Raw genomic sequence first — 16,206 nt, 5'->3', positions numbered from 1 at the left:
ACATTTTAGTAAATTAACCTTATTTTATCATCTGTGGTTATAGCTGCTGTCTGATTTGTAGTGACAAAAATTAAACATTTAGAGCCTTTTCACTATACATAAATGTTTGCAAAGACCTACATTAAAATAAAGTATTATATAACACAAAACTGTGGACCCGGTTTATTGGACTAAATAATGAGCACTTCCCTTCTACATTTAGAAGGCAGGAGTCCGTAAATTAAATGCAAGACAATCGCTCAGTATTTGTTTTAATAAAGTGTTCAGCTTTCTTTTTCTTTATGCAAGCTGTCTTTTCATACTGTACTGAATGGGAACATCCAGGTAACATAACACTTAAAACAAGAAAATTGGAAGATCGTAATATTTCAATTTATGCAGAACCTGGCAGGGTAGAAAGCAGTAAACTCTTGAGTGTAAAGCGATCTAAGAGGAACGTTGCAATCCCAAGGATGAGTTCACACTGGGAACTAAAACTAAACTGCAACTGTGGAATTACAGGATATTCAGAGTAAAACGACACTGTGGGTGGTAATTTACATGACATCATTAAAATGGGCGTTATTCTGGTCAGCTTGAACGACCCGAATTTTAAACACTGGGATTGTCCCTTTAAGATCTGCCAGGCAGTTACATCTATAAAATTTTAACCTAAATTACTGCCCAATTCATAGTTGCTTAAAGCCCATGCAGCATGTTGAATACCCAGCTCCAGAATTAACACCAGGTGCTAAATAAGAAAAGAGAAATTTAAGTTCTGTGTTTAGTTAGTAAGAGGGGGGTCCCAAACGAATGTTGAACTTGTACAAAATATAGTGAAAAACCTGTGTGGAGCCATGCCTATTTTGGACAGTGTGGGTGGGTGGTTGTGTGTGTCTGTATTTGGGTTCTACTATGAACAGATTTACCTCTAGACAAAATTGCGACTATAAATAAACAAATGTACTGGTAGCCAACTGCATCACTACAAAGCACATAAAAAATAAAAAAAAAAAGAATTGTTGTCTGATGGTCAAAGGCAACCTATTTTATTTAAAACAAAGAGTTTCTGTCTTATTCACTTAGACTTTATCAGAATCTTCTTCAGTGACTAGGGGACAACAGAAGTCAAGAAACATTATTTTATATAAGACCGTGGAAAGGGGGAAGGCAGACCTAATACTACTAGTACTTGGTCATCGCATATCCTCTGATAAAGTACTGTCACATGTACCAAGAGAAGTGAAGATAAAGGAAGACAGACTACAGATTTACTTACATATTATGTAATTATCTGCCAGGTAACATCAGGAAAACTCTTTCAATGATGAATAGAGAGCTGAAATTCACTAATTTCTGCTAACTAAGAGCAAATATGTTAATGTGATCAGCATCTGTGCCTAGTCCAAGGCGGTCTCTAAAAGCAATGCCGTAGTATTGAACTGCAAACTGTGCGTATGAGTCAACATTAAACTGTGTGTTAGGCAAACTGACAGGAAATGATATACGATACAGCTTATGCCTACTTGACACACAAAACTGGGCTATAACTGTATCTAGTTATAGTTTGGTATAGTCTCTGTAGCTTGTGACTGTTCCTTTTTTACATTGCTGTGTATGTTATTCTCATTGGGGGTGTTTCACTCTAGACAGTGCTATACAATGGCCACTAACTCAGTGGGATTTGCCAGCTAACAAAAAGCTCAAAGAGAAAAATAAGGAAGCAGGTAGTAGCATGTTAAACCCCTTCATATCTCTGCACCACAAACACACCCTTCTTTCCAAACTTGGTCATAACCAACTGCAAAACTTATTTTGAAAATACACTAGTGTTCTATAAAACGATAAGCTCTTAAACAATAACTTTGCATAAGTCACTCCTGTCTTACACTTCTCTATGCCTAAGGAGGCACAGACTGTGAGAAAAAATAAAAGTTGGAAAATGTAAGAAATCATACAACCAAAAAATTAAACAACAGCTATCAGCTTTTATGCATCAGTGAGGAATTTACATTTATAGCATAGCAAGGAACAGCAACATAGAACATCTCTTAAAGAGCTACCAACACACTATGCAGTAGATGGTTCTCCAGCACGCCATCACTGTGACATAGCTAAGGTAGTGCTCAAATAAAAAAAAGAGTCAGCTCTCCAAGAAAATGCCTGATGATGAATAAAAAGGCAAGAAATTAAACAGGAAATCACAGTCAGTAGAGTCCTCTCAAAGACATCATGGAAATACAGGAAAGTAGCTTGCTGCAATGAGGTTATAACAACTGCTTTTCTACTTTACCCCTGGCAAACCTGCAACTAGGAAATTAATTTTTAATTCTAATTTTGAAGCTGTGCTTAAAACCTATAACAGTTTCTACCTCTACTCTTCACAGGCAAAAGGAGTCAGTACACATCACGCAGACTTAAAAAGCCTTCCATGGGAAAAACTACAGTAAAAAGGCACATAAAACCGATCCTAAGCAGCGAATAGAACATGTGTCTCAGACAAATTTTCCTATGTTTGGAGGTGAACTGTTCTCACTGAATATGCTCTGGAACTGTTTCAGCAAATAAAAATGACTCAACCTTACCTTACAGTGACCACAGGTTTAACTTACGTCTACATCCTTCTGTATTCTCAAACACTGACCAGTTTATCCAGTTTAACTTGTGTATACATTTTTTTCTCAGCTAAGCAAATCCTGCATAAATTACACAGAAGCACAAACAGTAAATAATTGTAGTTCTGCAATTACAGTACTAATATTCCCCTGCAACAAGAGCTGGGTGCAGAAAACTATATTAAAAGCAGCATCCAATATGGTAACTGATTTGTTGTGGCTTTAAATGGTAACTGGTGTTAAACCATGTTAACCATGTTGACCATGGTGTTCCTGCTTCCTCTGCCAATACTCTGCTTCCATTTTGGGCAATAAATGTTCAGCACTCTACTCTGTACTCATACTGCTGCTGCAAAATTAGGGGATGAATTTGTTTTCTGACTTCCTCCCCACACTATCTGTGGCCAGGGAAAGGATTAAACATCACGACTTAAGAGATACTTTCAGACAGATAACTTGATACACTGATGCTCCCATACTGGGATAATAATTGGTATTTTCATTTCCTGCTGTCCTGCTTTTAAACTCTGAAGGTAGCAGGGGTAAACAATCTGCTTAACGATCACAATTTTTTTCAAAGTTAGAACTCACTGAATCACTGTTCCCAACCAAGGGCTGGATTAGCGTTTTTATGTTCTGTCAGCTTTGTCATATTTTCAAAGATGGAAAGTAATTACGCAGACTGTTTGGCTGAAGCTATTCAGTGAAGATATAACATGCTCTACAAATCAAGTCAGCAGTTAAGGTAACAGCATATGAAATCTTTTTTTTTTCCATTCTATACATTATACAGTAACCTTAAATGTTCAACTTTATCAGTATGATGTAGAACAGAAATGGACTGGTAGCTGTTTACAGAAATGCTAATCTGTTTTTTTTTTTTTTTTTGCACTCGTCAATGCAGTCATAGATCACCTGTGCATTACTCATGACACCTATGCATCACCACTAAATACACAAGATACTACTGACATTGGGTCCATAAAAGTGCAGAGCCATCCTTTCTGTGTCTGAGCTGTTACAGTTACTTTGTGCCACCATATTTTGATGTACCTGTTAATTTCTATAGCTTAATATTAGTGCAATGAGAGACGGTGCAAGCAGACTACTGGTGAAGTCAAATGAATATAAATAACAGTGATGGACAGGTTAAACCAAGTTGTTATGGTTCCTAAACTAATGAAAAAACTGCAGAGGAGGAATAGTCATATCTTTGACACCAAATATGTACAGAAGAACACAGTAAACTTGGGAAATTACCTTTTGGAGTCTCTGCTATCATGTTCATTAAGTAGGACTTGCCAGTTCCTTTGGGACCAAATATTGAAACAACCTGCACATTTTCCCTGATGTTATTCAAAACAGCAAGAGCTGCGTCATTCACTCTGAGACCACCAGAAGGCGTGGTCTCAACCAAACAGATTGGCTCCATTAAACTTCAATAAACTTGGGATGGGGACCTCTGCAGACGTCACTTGACCTGTAAGATAAAAACATTTTATGTTTAAAACAAAAAATTTCTAGTTCATAAGTCCAAGTTTCAAATCTTTTCTAAGATTAGCTGACTCAGGAAAATGAAACATGATTTTAACAAATCAGCAGATAGGGTCAGTTTCACAAAGCACTCCATGCACAGCAATATAAACATTTTACTGATTTTTTTTTGTAGTCTGGCATACTGTGTAATCCCCTTGGAAGGTGCACTTGTAATTTTGGAATGCACTGATGATACGGCCATTTTGTAATTATACATTTATGCAATACAACTAACTTCCTGTCAAACAATCTGTGCTTTACATTCAGTTATCAGTAAATTGTCACTGTTTAACTTGCAAATCCAAAATCACAATCTAGCATTCTATCTAGCCTTAGTTTCAAATTTAATTTAGTGTTGTTCATTATCCTTGCATTTCTGTTTTGTATTAATTCATATCTGCTACAGTTTTCAGTGTAGTGATTACTCATTTTAAAGGGAGTACAATCATTGCAAAAATTCATTAGATCACAAAGTCAACATCCTGTAGTCATAGATCTGGTAAGAAACTACCGAGTTGTAAACATGGGGAAATACTTGAAAGGTTTTGTTACTAAAGACCAAACGTTCATTTCAACAGAAAGCACTTTCAGTAAAATCAGTATATTTCCAGGTCTGGACGAATGATGTGGTTGCTTAATTCTCCACTGCCAGAAAAAAAAAAAGCTCAATTTCCATTTTAGCACATTTTCTTTGGCCAAATAAAAAATGCATCCTAGAACTTGCATCTGACTGAATTACAATATATAAATTTGGAATAATATATTTCAGGTTCTTCACATATATATATATATATATATATATTTTAATGTTGTTTGTTTGAGAAATTACCACCTTCAGGTAATTTCTGACTCTTGCTGTACTCAGAAGACCATACTGCATCGGGCATTCTGCTTCCACCTATCTTTACCATATGCACTCCAGATACATTACTCGGTACCTTTGTGCAATAAACCAAAGCTGCCAAACTTCAGTTAAATCATCAGCAACTTAGCATGGTCTTAATTTCTAAAATAGAAATTTTGGGGATTAGGATTCTAACTGCATAATCACTGAAGTCAGCATATAAATAACCTTGGGTGCAGCACAGTAAGTAATGGCACGGTTATAAGTAGCTCTCTATCTGTTCTCTAAACTACTTGACTTACAGAGGAGTGCTGCGGCAGCAGCATGCTGAGTGGAGTATCTTAGGCTTCCCTTTCCTCGGCCACTGTTTCCTGCTCGTCCTGTGGGATCTTTAGGTGTTGTCAACCAAGCTGAGAGATGCAATGTCTCCAACATATTCTGAGTCTGCCCTGGAACTACCTTCCCTTTGGGCTATGCCTGGCAAGCCGAGTGTGGGAGATGCCCAGGAAGCATTCTTACAAGGTGGGCAGACTACATCACTGGACTGCTCGCAACCATGAGGAACAGTGGCAGCATGTTGTTATGCTCTAAGATTTGTTTACTCCTCACTCTGGCAAACAAAAGTGAACCAGCCATCCTAGAGACTAACTGTACTTCTATACTGCTCATATCTTCTGATCTCTGAACAAAGCTCATGACTACAAGTGAATACAAGGATATAAAGTGGCTAGCAGACTGTGAACTTTGTCCTGTACTTCAGTTCTTGTTTCACCACTATAGTCCAGTACAATAACTGCAGTACTGCCACCACTGTGCCTACCCGCTGATCAATCAGTCAATCCTGCTGGGCCTTCATTTGTGAAAAAGGCACATTAAAGGCAACTAGTCACTCCTCACTTGCAGACAGTAATCCACTCTCTTCTGGGACAGAACTCTGATATCTGAATTGCAGGCAACAATTTTCATTCCAGCTACTAACAGCAAACTGCTCCATAGTAACCTGTAAACAAAGATTTTGCTCTCATGTCCCAGCCTGGATATTCTCCAGATCATAGGTGCACCTTGATATCCTGACCACGAAAATCAGAAACAGTAAGGAGAGAAAAGACATGTCCCTGATAGTCATCCACGGTAAACATATTCAGATCGAAAGGGAGTATATGGAAAATTCCAGTACCTCAGAATGTCGACATATGCAACCCTGTGATCTTTGTATTGTTGTATCATATCAAACAAGACATTGTGGGCGCTGCACTCATATGCCTTCTCCAAATCCAAAAAAATAACGTTTTCAGTATCAGTAACATCCAATGAGCCCTGGAACATCTGTCCATAAACAAAGAGATGCACCACTGTTCCACAACCAGGAACATAATCTAAACTGCTCATCCTGAATCAGAACTCTGCTATTGGATGAAGTCTTTTACCAGCATCCTAGCATAAGGTTCCTCATTGATCTGTGAAGGGTCCTGATTCTATACATTTTTTTTTCAAATCAAGGCCCACTACTTAGGTTTGCCAGTTCTGAGATATTTTCCCCACTTTGTATGCATCTTTTGAAAAGATATGTTAACCACAACATCTCAAAAATGTCAGATGCCTTCAGCATTCCTGTCAATGTCATCCACTCCACACACTTTCCATCGAATTATTAAACTGCCACAAACCGCAAATCCAAAAAAACAGGTATAATCATACCAGCTGCTTCTGACACAGCCTCTCTTCAGAATCCATCAGATAAAGTAACACCCGAGTGTTCATTCCACCTCCCAACACTGTCCCCAGTCAAGGTCAGTGTTTACGTGCCCTTGTTGAGAACTACTTGTGTAATGTCCCAACTCCTCCTTCTGATTCACTGGGTAGTTGACCTGAACTTCTTTCAGGCCATGTGAAAGTCATCTTCCATGAACTTACCAAACACATACCATGCTCAGACCTTCACTTCAGTGATGGCTGCAAATGCTGTCTTTCTGGTCAGTAGGCATCTTTTAGAGACCACCTCCGATTCTAGTGGATTCCTTTATGCATGTATCATCTGTTAGGGACTTTAGTTCTTGCCATGGCTATAACCTATGACCTTTCAGCCACAGCTCCTTACTAACACCTCAGCTAGTGAGTTTTCAACACAATCCATTCAAATTTTCCTATGTAAAAAAAGGACAAAACATGGATGTGACCGTCCCTAGTTCATGTGTGTGTGTGTGTGTGTGTGTGTGTGTGTGGGGGGGGGGGCACATGAAAATGGCAAATGTCCTAAGATTTAAGGGCAAAAATATTTCCAAAGTTTCCTGCAACAGATGATTTTCTAGATGTGACAGTTCCTCTTTTTCTTTCTAAAAAAAAAAAAAAAAAAACTAGGTATTCCAAAGACACACCTGCAAAAACTTGGGCTTTCACATCTGTTCAACCATCACCCCCCTCCCACTGCCATCTGAACGTAGTCACCAAGTGTTAATAAGTCAACACCACAGTCCCTACTTTGCTCTAAGCATCTACAACATACAGCCTCAGACCTGATATTATGACTACAGCATCAATCACCTTTGGCCAAAGGCCCTCCGGTATCAGGTACTCTTATAAGCCTCTCTGTTTTTGGACACAGTGTTTACTGTGGACAATCCTTGAAGGGAGCAGGAGTTTAAAACCCTTTCTTGCTTGAGTTTAGGTCAAACCATTCCTCAGAACTGCATCCCTTCAAGCATCACCATTATGCCCCCTATGAGTATTAGAAGTTGTAAACTATAAGCATTACAACTGCCTATGATGTGAGGCATTTCTTTTTTCCACAACCTTCCTAAGTTAAAAGGACAGCATGCCAGAAACACATACCCCAATTTTAAAACAAAGTCAGTACATCTTTTATGTAACACACCAAATGAAATAAAATAATAATTTGCAATGAAATTCTTTCCTGCTAGAGCCACAATGAGTCACTGATAGTTTCAGAACCCGGTCACAGTACTGGGAGCAACAAACACCATTTGCCATTTTATCTTCCAAAATGCTTTCCATGACTCAGTTCTGGATCAATGACGAATATGTATGTATTCTACCTATGTTCCAAATTTCAGCTGTACACCACAAATCTATTAAGTACCTTTATGTTTAAATTAATATTTTTTGTTTGTTCTCTCCACTGTAACTGTTGATGTGCTGTGTAACTGTTGATGTGCTGCATACCACTGTAAAAACATGTCTTTTGTAATTTGTGTGTATACTGATCATGTCTAAATGTATCTGTAATTTTTCTATGTGGAGCTTTTCTCCCTGGTCCTCTGCTGAAAAAAGGCCTTTTCGGCTCAGACACCCCCGGTTAACAAATGTAAAATAAATAAAAATAAATAATAACACACACACACACACACACACACACACACACACACACACACACACACACACACAGGAAGTGGCTGCAACTGTTTGACCAGCCTTTTGCTTTGGGCCTCTACTGGCATTGTATTTTTTTTTTTAATTTGGGTTTCGCCAACATTAATGTTTTTATTTATTTCATTTACATTTCTCAGTGGTGGCTTATGGTACAGTTAGTATAACTGTCTAAGGTTCCCTATTATACAAGTTGCACCTCTAGTAAAATGATCAACAATTTCACAGACATTTTTCAAAACATAAATATCAAGTTTGGGTTGAACTTATTGGCCAATAATTTTGAGGTAGAGACCCATTACCCTTTTTAAAAATTGGGAAACAATTTATGTCTTCCATCTGTTATTTAATAATCCACAGAAATATAGATCTTAAAACAGCAGCTACATCTGATTTAACTGATGAAATTAAGACCCTGTATATATATCATGTGATCCTATAAATTTAGTTAATGGTCTATCAAAGAAAAAGTTAACAACCACGTCATCAGTTTAATTAGACGAGATATATGTATAGTTAAGCTATCAAAAGCTTGAATATCCCTATTAATTATTAGATTAAAAAATACTGAAATAAATTATGAATTAATTGGAAATCAATACAGGATTCTTAATTAATATTGCATTAACTATTAACTTTTTAATGGAATTAATTTTGAATTGAGTGATTTGTATATTTATAACATGACTTCTTATTGCTTCTATTACTGGCCAGTCTTGAGTCAAAGTGCTTCTTCTCTTTATTAGCACAATTCTGAATCTTTATATCTAGCTTTATTTATTTGTGCAGGATATTTCCTAAACTGTTACAAAATCCTTTTTCACTTTACATAACTCTGATAGCCTATATGACCACCCAAAATGTAGTTTAAATTTAATAGCCTTGGAAAAAAATTCAGGCAAAGTTTTTCACCAGCATCAGACAGTAACTTCTCAAGTATTTAACAGCCTAAATCTATTTCTGAGTTACAACTGGTACAGCTGATTGTTTCAGTATCTGTTCTGAGTCTACTGTAATCGGTTAACCTGAATTCATACTTGTTAATAACAAAATGTAATATGACACTTTATATTGAACCTTAGAGAAGAATTTTTTTTAATTTTTTGATTTAACATTTGTTAACCGGGAATGTCCAACTTGGAACAGGCCAATTTTCAGTGGACGCCTGAGGAGAAACGCTCCAGACGCATGTCTTTGTAACGTGGGAGGAAACTGGAGCACCCAGAGGAAACCCACATGAATGCAGGCAGACTCTGCACAAAAGGAACCTCAGCTGAGAATTGAACCGAAGAATCTCTTGTGAGGTGACAAGGCTACCACTGCGAATGATCAGAAATCTCTAGAATTGGCCTTTATTGAATATCTTTTACAAAACCATCACAGTTGGTTATAACATCATCCAATATATTTCCCCTAGTTGGTTCTGTAACAAAGTCAGAGGAACCACATTAAAGCGCATCTAAAAATTATTGTTCTAAAAAAAGAGCTGGAACACAGATTTTTTTCAGTCAGTGTTTAGGTAGTTCAGATCACCTAGTAATATTACCCTATTACATGAAAGAAAATGGCATATATGCCTAATAAATTTCAAGTACTACGTTCTGCTCATAGACAGTATTCTACAGTTCAGTATTTTTGCAGAGATTCAGATCTATTTGATGTCTTAATGTAAACAACCAAAGTTACAACAAAAATCGTTACTGGAATTATTTCAACATGAAAAGATTCCTGAAACACATGAACACCACCCCTGTGCCTTATTCTGCCTTATACATTCAAATTCAAAGTACCCTGGAAAATAAAGTTGTTAGAATGCCATGATTTTGTAACACCAACAACTGATAGATTTTCTAGCTGTTCAATACTGTTCAGTGCAAGAGACTTTATAGTTGATGTACAGTTCTCTAAAACTAGCTGAAAGCTACTTTATTATCCTGAACACAAAGGTAGCCACATAATGATTTAAATGCAATCTATCAGTGTCAAAAATCCTGAATCTCCATTCAACTCTTTCCAGTAAGTAAATATTCTATGTTGTGCAATGAGATCTTAACTATGTGTTAAATAGAAATGCCTTTCTAAACATATAGTCACTCCAACTAAGTGAGGAAATAATTTTACTAAGCATATACCCAAGGGAAACTTTTTTTTTCATATGATTTAAAGTAGTTACCTTTAAGTCATTTGTTCCACAGTGCATTACATACCGACTTCATCTGCTACAACAGTTTGCCAATTTTTAATAATAACTGTTGCTTCCGGTAGTCTTAAACTATCTAATGATTTAACAGCAGGCCTTTCTTTGTTTAGGTCATTAATTTTCCTTCAAACTGCTTTCAGCACAGAGTCAAACAACACAAGTATTTCATCATGTGAAATACTGTTAGTAAAGTTCAGCATTAAACCATTTTCCTGATCAGTACTATACACAGATATATGGTTTCAAGGATTCTTGGTTCTAATGCTGTCTAATAATTTATTAGTGCATGCCTTCCTCTCAAAAGTTTGTCTTCTGAGTTTTTTTTAGTCATTCATCCTTATGTTGTTATCATGCCTTTCAAATGAAATATTATGGCCTTGCTCACTTTTTACGATTTCATGGAATCCCCCAATACTTTCAATAACTAAGTAATATACAATTTACTTAAAACCCTTTATTCCTCTCGTCAATGGTTCCAGTTTCACTGTTATTGTTATTATAGGATATTATTATTATTATTACTTCTGGGTATAAACAAGGGAGTATTTTATGACTGACAGAATCAAAATACTAATAATACTCTTCCTGATTCAGATATGACAGAGAATGAGGGCTAGTAACATCACGGCTTACATAAATTGTGGAAACATCAACATTTACTCATCTGAATGTACAACCGTGATTAAACATTGATCCAACACTATCCATTTTAATAACATAAAATTTCTCACTGCAGTTGACATCCCCTATGTTACCATTAATATCACCTGCCTGCCAATTATTACATGGGTATATAGATATTCTGCATCTTCCGGACAGGTTTAGAACTGCTTTCATCGTCAACTTTTAAAGTAATATTTGAATGATCACCATCACTAGAATAATAATAAAAGAATTTTAAATCGAACTTTTAGTTTCTTTCTTCTTTGGAGTACTTTAGGTGAAGAGCCACTAGCCTTTCTTTTATTCCTAGTACTCAACCTTTTTTGTCATGTATCACCCATACGCGTTATAAAGCTTTGTTCATTGTTAACCAGTGAAGCAGCATTTAAATTATCAATATTGGTTGAATCATAATCAGATAGTTCTGACTGAACTTTAAAGTTTTTGCTTTTAATTCCTTTGAGGATTAGCCACTATTTTTTCATCATTTGTAGGTACAAAATTATGAATTGACCTATTTTTAAGTTGTTTCACAGTTTTGTACACTAGCTTATTATTTAATAACAAAGTATTAACAATGTCAGAATTAACATTAATATTAAAGTAGAACAGATGAACTGCTGTGCTTAAATCATCCCTCTAAAACAATCAAAACAACTTGAAAAGGTAAAAAGAAAGATATTATTGCCATCATGTCTATCTAGTCCTATTAATTTGTCTTCAACTATTGTAACTAGTTCCTCAAGCCTGACAAAGGTAAAATAACTATGAATTCTGCATCTGCTAAGTTTTGATAAAAACCCAGTATGGCTTACATTTTCATAAAAAATTGTAGTTAACGTATTCTAATGCACAACTGTTAATGTCATTCACCTTAAATTGCTATGAATACCAGATGGATAAAGATTTACAGTTACATACTCAGTAAGAGTAATGTTACTCAAAACAGGTTGTACTAAACCTCAAATCTTAAAAGAGCGTATAGGTTAGCAAAATTATGCTAATATGACTTGGCTCATCTGATTTAAGATCAAATACTGCAAGTATCTTACAGAAACCAACTGGTAATTTAGTGGATTAAAACTGTGCACTAAATGCTGCCAATTTAAGACCCAAGTTATCTAACTTAAAGACTGATTTTGTAAAGCATTTGCAGTACTTAAAAGTGATATAGCCATGGCACTTGCAGTACTTAAAGTGATATAGCCATTGGTAAGTTAGTACAACAAAACCATTTATCTTACCCACTCAAAAGGCCAATTACCTAACTAGCAGTATTGATAATGGGCAGATTATCTAAATTAGAGTTAATTTCCACTAGCATTTTACAAAAATAGATTCAGTACTATAGCCTATTAAATATATAATCAAGAGAGCTTATAAAGCATACGTGTAATAGATGTTTCAATGAATTCTGGACAAATATAACACATAAATTGTCTCTAAATTAATGTACACATAAATGGTAGCCCTAACAGAAGTTTAATTACTATTAAGAAAAGCCTAATCACCTGCCAGAAATAATCAAATTTACAATAAAAAAAGCATCCTGTGGTCCAGATCATACAATGATGTGCAAATGCTTGCAAGGTGCACCATGAGGATATATTCTGGTCTCCTCCTCTTCTCCATATTGATTAACAAACTACCTTGTATCCTTCCCCCATCTCCAACTCATTTTCTATACTGCTGACATGGTTATTTATTGATCAAGTCATTCCCACACTGATATACAATACTACCTCCAATCACAATTACATTTACATGAGCTCTACCAATAGTTCATAAAACCATACACTACTTCTCAACCCCTCCAAAACAAAAAAAGTATGCTTTTTGGAACTCTACAGGAAATTCACCAAACTCATATACTATCTTTGACTTAAACAATCATAACCCATAAACTACTACTCAACCCTCTCCAAGACAAACAAATATGCTTTTTGTAACACACAGGAAATTCACCAAGCATCTGACTCAATTACTATCTTGATTTATACAACTATACCACAGAGACAGCCTCCACCTACAAGTACCTAGGATTATGGCTTGATCACTCTCTAAACTTTATTCCCTCTGTCTATGTGGAAATATAACACCCTCCTTGTCTGGGCCAAAATTATCTTCCCTGTTCTATATCAAACAGCCACAGTAGCCACAAGCAAAGGAGAAGGAGTTCTCAGCTACTACAGGGACTGCACATTTTCATATCTGCTTCCAAGAAAAACACTGCACTCCAGACAGTCTATAAAATTGTTTGCGGATTCACTTCAAACTCACCCCTCTGCCAGCATCACTACTTCACCCTAAAAGAGGAAAATGGCAACTCATAAAACAAATATCTAACTACTGTTAGGATCCCAACAATCCCAGCTGTACAAACTTCTCCAACTTCTGACATTTACTCCCCTTGTAATGAAACATCATGAAAACAACTCCTCATACCACCAGAAACACTACACACAAGCCAAACCAACTCTCATTATCTAGAATCGTAGTCTACAGCACTGCACATGCATTGTCCTCTCAGGCACCTACTCTTTGGCAAGCTTCCCCATTTACCTAAAGGAAATCATACTTACTCCAAATTCAGAATGCAGCTCAAAAAGCACCTCTCCATCCAAACCAAATGCTCCTGCTTCAACACAGGGAATATCACCCAACACACTATCCCTGTTTTCTCCACTTCTCTTGTCCTTTCATAAGAATTACTGAAGGCTTACCCTCTTTAGAAACTGATGTATATATTGTACATTACACTATGCTTGCGTACTAGAAGGTACATACAGAGTTTTTGTATACAACTAATCTGAACTACTTTGTTATTGCTTACATTTCTGCCTTTTTAGTTTGCTAAATGTTTTATACTGATCATGCATTATCCCAGGAAACATTATATGTATATGTGTGTGAGGGTATATATATATATATATATATATATATATATATACATATATATATATACATATATACATATATATATATATATATATATATATATATATATATATATATATATATACATATATACATATATATATATACATATATACATATATATACATATACACACACACACACACACACACACACACACACACACACACACACACACACACACACACACACACACACACACACACACACACACCTTAAAATCTGAGCTTTTAGATGTGAATGTCTCATGCTTACCAGATCTGGGTTGTAGTTCGGTTTTGCAAAAGATCCAGCCTATCCATGTTCTTTGGACCTTTGTTGCAAAATTCAGAGTCATGCACTGTGCATATTACATTTGGAACAAGAGACTGTAGCAGGTAGCACACCTGCCTTTAATGCAGGGAATATGAGAAGGTTGGGGGTTTATTCATATACTAGGTACTTGGATTTAATGAGTACCAGTGCTTCAATAGGTAGCACACTCAGCTTTTATTACAAAAGATCAGATGAATCTGGCTTCTGTTCCTACACAAGGTGCTTTGATTCATTTTGATAAACTTATTGGATCACATAAATTCATCCCAGGAGTCAGTGGTTACAAGCTTTGAACTATGTCAAACCAAACATTATCACTAATCAGTCCTCTGTGTTCCTAATCTGCTTCTCCTTTCCTTACTTGTCTCCATCTTCTCCATATTGTCTTTCCTTTTAACATAGGCTATCTACATCTCCCAAATTAACTCTAACCGTCGCCTATCATCAACTTTTGAATTATGTCACCTTAAAGGTTTCTTTATTTATGGCATTGTCAGCTAAGCCTAGAATGGCTAACATATTACAGGCTTTGCATAAACACATCTTTCCAGCAAGCAATTCTGCTGAAGGGATTAGTGTAGACTACTTTCTTAGACATGAGTTTTTCCATATTATAGATCAACCTACACTTCACAGTAATATCCTTGACATGGTACTGTAAACTGTACTATTACAGTAAAAAACATTTGACAATGTCTGGAACTTGAGAGCTCCTATTGTACTAGCCATAGATGGGATGTGGCTAACCTAAAATGAATAAAAATAATTAGATTTAATCCAGTTAAATAATTCTATTAGGCATTTTATGCCAACTGATTGGATGAATTTAAATCAATGGATATTAGTAGTTGCTGGGTTTCCTTTTACACCAAAATGGTTAAACTTACTTTAAAGATGTGCGCCTTCTAAAACAAGCTCCAGCAAGACTAAAAAATAAATTCGTCCCAGGGGAAAAAAACATTAAGAAACTAGTCATAAAAAAATGACTGTCACTGAAACACAACAGATTTCTAACTTTTCATACAAAAGCTACATTGTCACCAAACAAAAGACAAAATGAAAAGCAAGATAAACTAATTTCAGTTATGAGCCAAAGTTATTGGAAACTACTGTCTACTGTTCCGTGTAATTGTTGTAATTTTTGCAGATTTGTAGATACCAGTTCCTAGTTTATTCACCCAGTTACTTCCTATTGTTTCAGGTTTCAACTCAGTGCTAATTGCAATACATCACGTCATTTATTTAGCTAAGTGCACTGCTTGTCAAGCATTCTACGTAGGCAAGACAGACAGACGCCTACGAGACAGAGTAAGGGAACACCTTTATCACATTCGTACACTGTCTCCATGCAGTGCACTTTCTAAACACATTATAGACAGTGACAATACACATTCATTTGTATTCTTAGTTATACAGATCAATGAACCCAGTGTTAGGGGAGGGGATATATGCAATTACACTGAAACACTGGAATTAAAATGGATTATCAGACTTAGAGCAGACCGGAGACCAGGTCTGAATGACAAAATTCTTTTGAAACCTGTTCTTAAGAATAGGAGACTCACTGTGAGATAAACATACATATTTTAGAATGCTAACAAATGTTTTATATTTGTCTTATATATATATATATATATATATATATATATATATATATAGTTTTCTGTATACATTTTTTATTGACATGCATTATTTTTGCATAATGAAAAGTTTTAATCAGGAACAGGAAGTGA

The 16,206-nt window shown here is 35.9% G+C and overlaps 1 protein-coding gene across 4 annotated transcripts in view; it reads right to left on the bottom strand.

Annotated features, from left to right (window-relative positions):
• Positions 1 to 16,206, bottom strand: part of LOC122809309 (guanylate-binding protein 1-like) — a 713,173-nt gene that overhangs the window by 675,891 nt on the left and 21,076 nt on the right. For all 4 annotated transcript variants that reach the window (XM_044080701.1, XM_044080704.1, XM_044080703.1 and 1 more), the window contains exon 2: positions 3,855 to 4,074. In XM_044080701.1, the coding sequence (XP_043936636.1) occupies positions 3,855 to 4,026 (172 nt within the window). In that variant the 5' untranslated portion in view covers positions 4,027 to 4,074. The remainder of the gene's footprint in view (positions 1 to 3,854; positions 4,075 to 16,206) is intronic.

This window comes from Protopterus annectens, chromosome 8.part0, assembly GCF_019279795.1.
Source record: "Protopterus annectens isolate FY-2018-M chromosome 8.part0, PAN1.0, whole genome shotgun sequence".
Classification (NCBI taxonomy): Eukaryota; Metazoa; Chordata; order Ceratodontiformes; family Protopteridae; genus Protopterus; species Protopterus annectens.
Note: the sequence above shows the minus strand (reverse complement) of the source record. Positions and strands in the feature narration are given on the sequence as shown.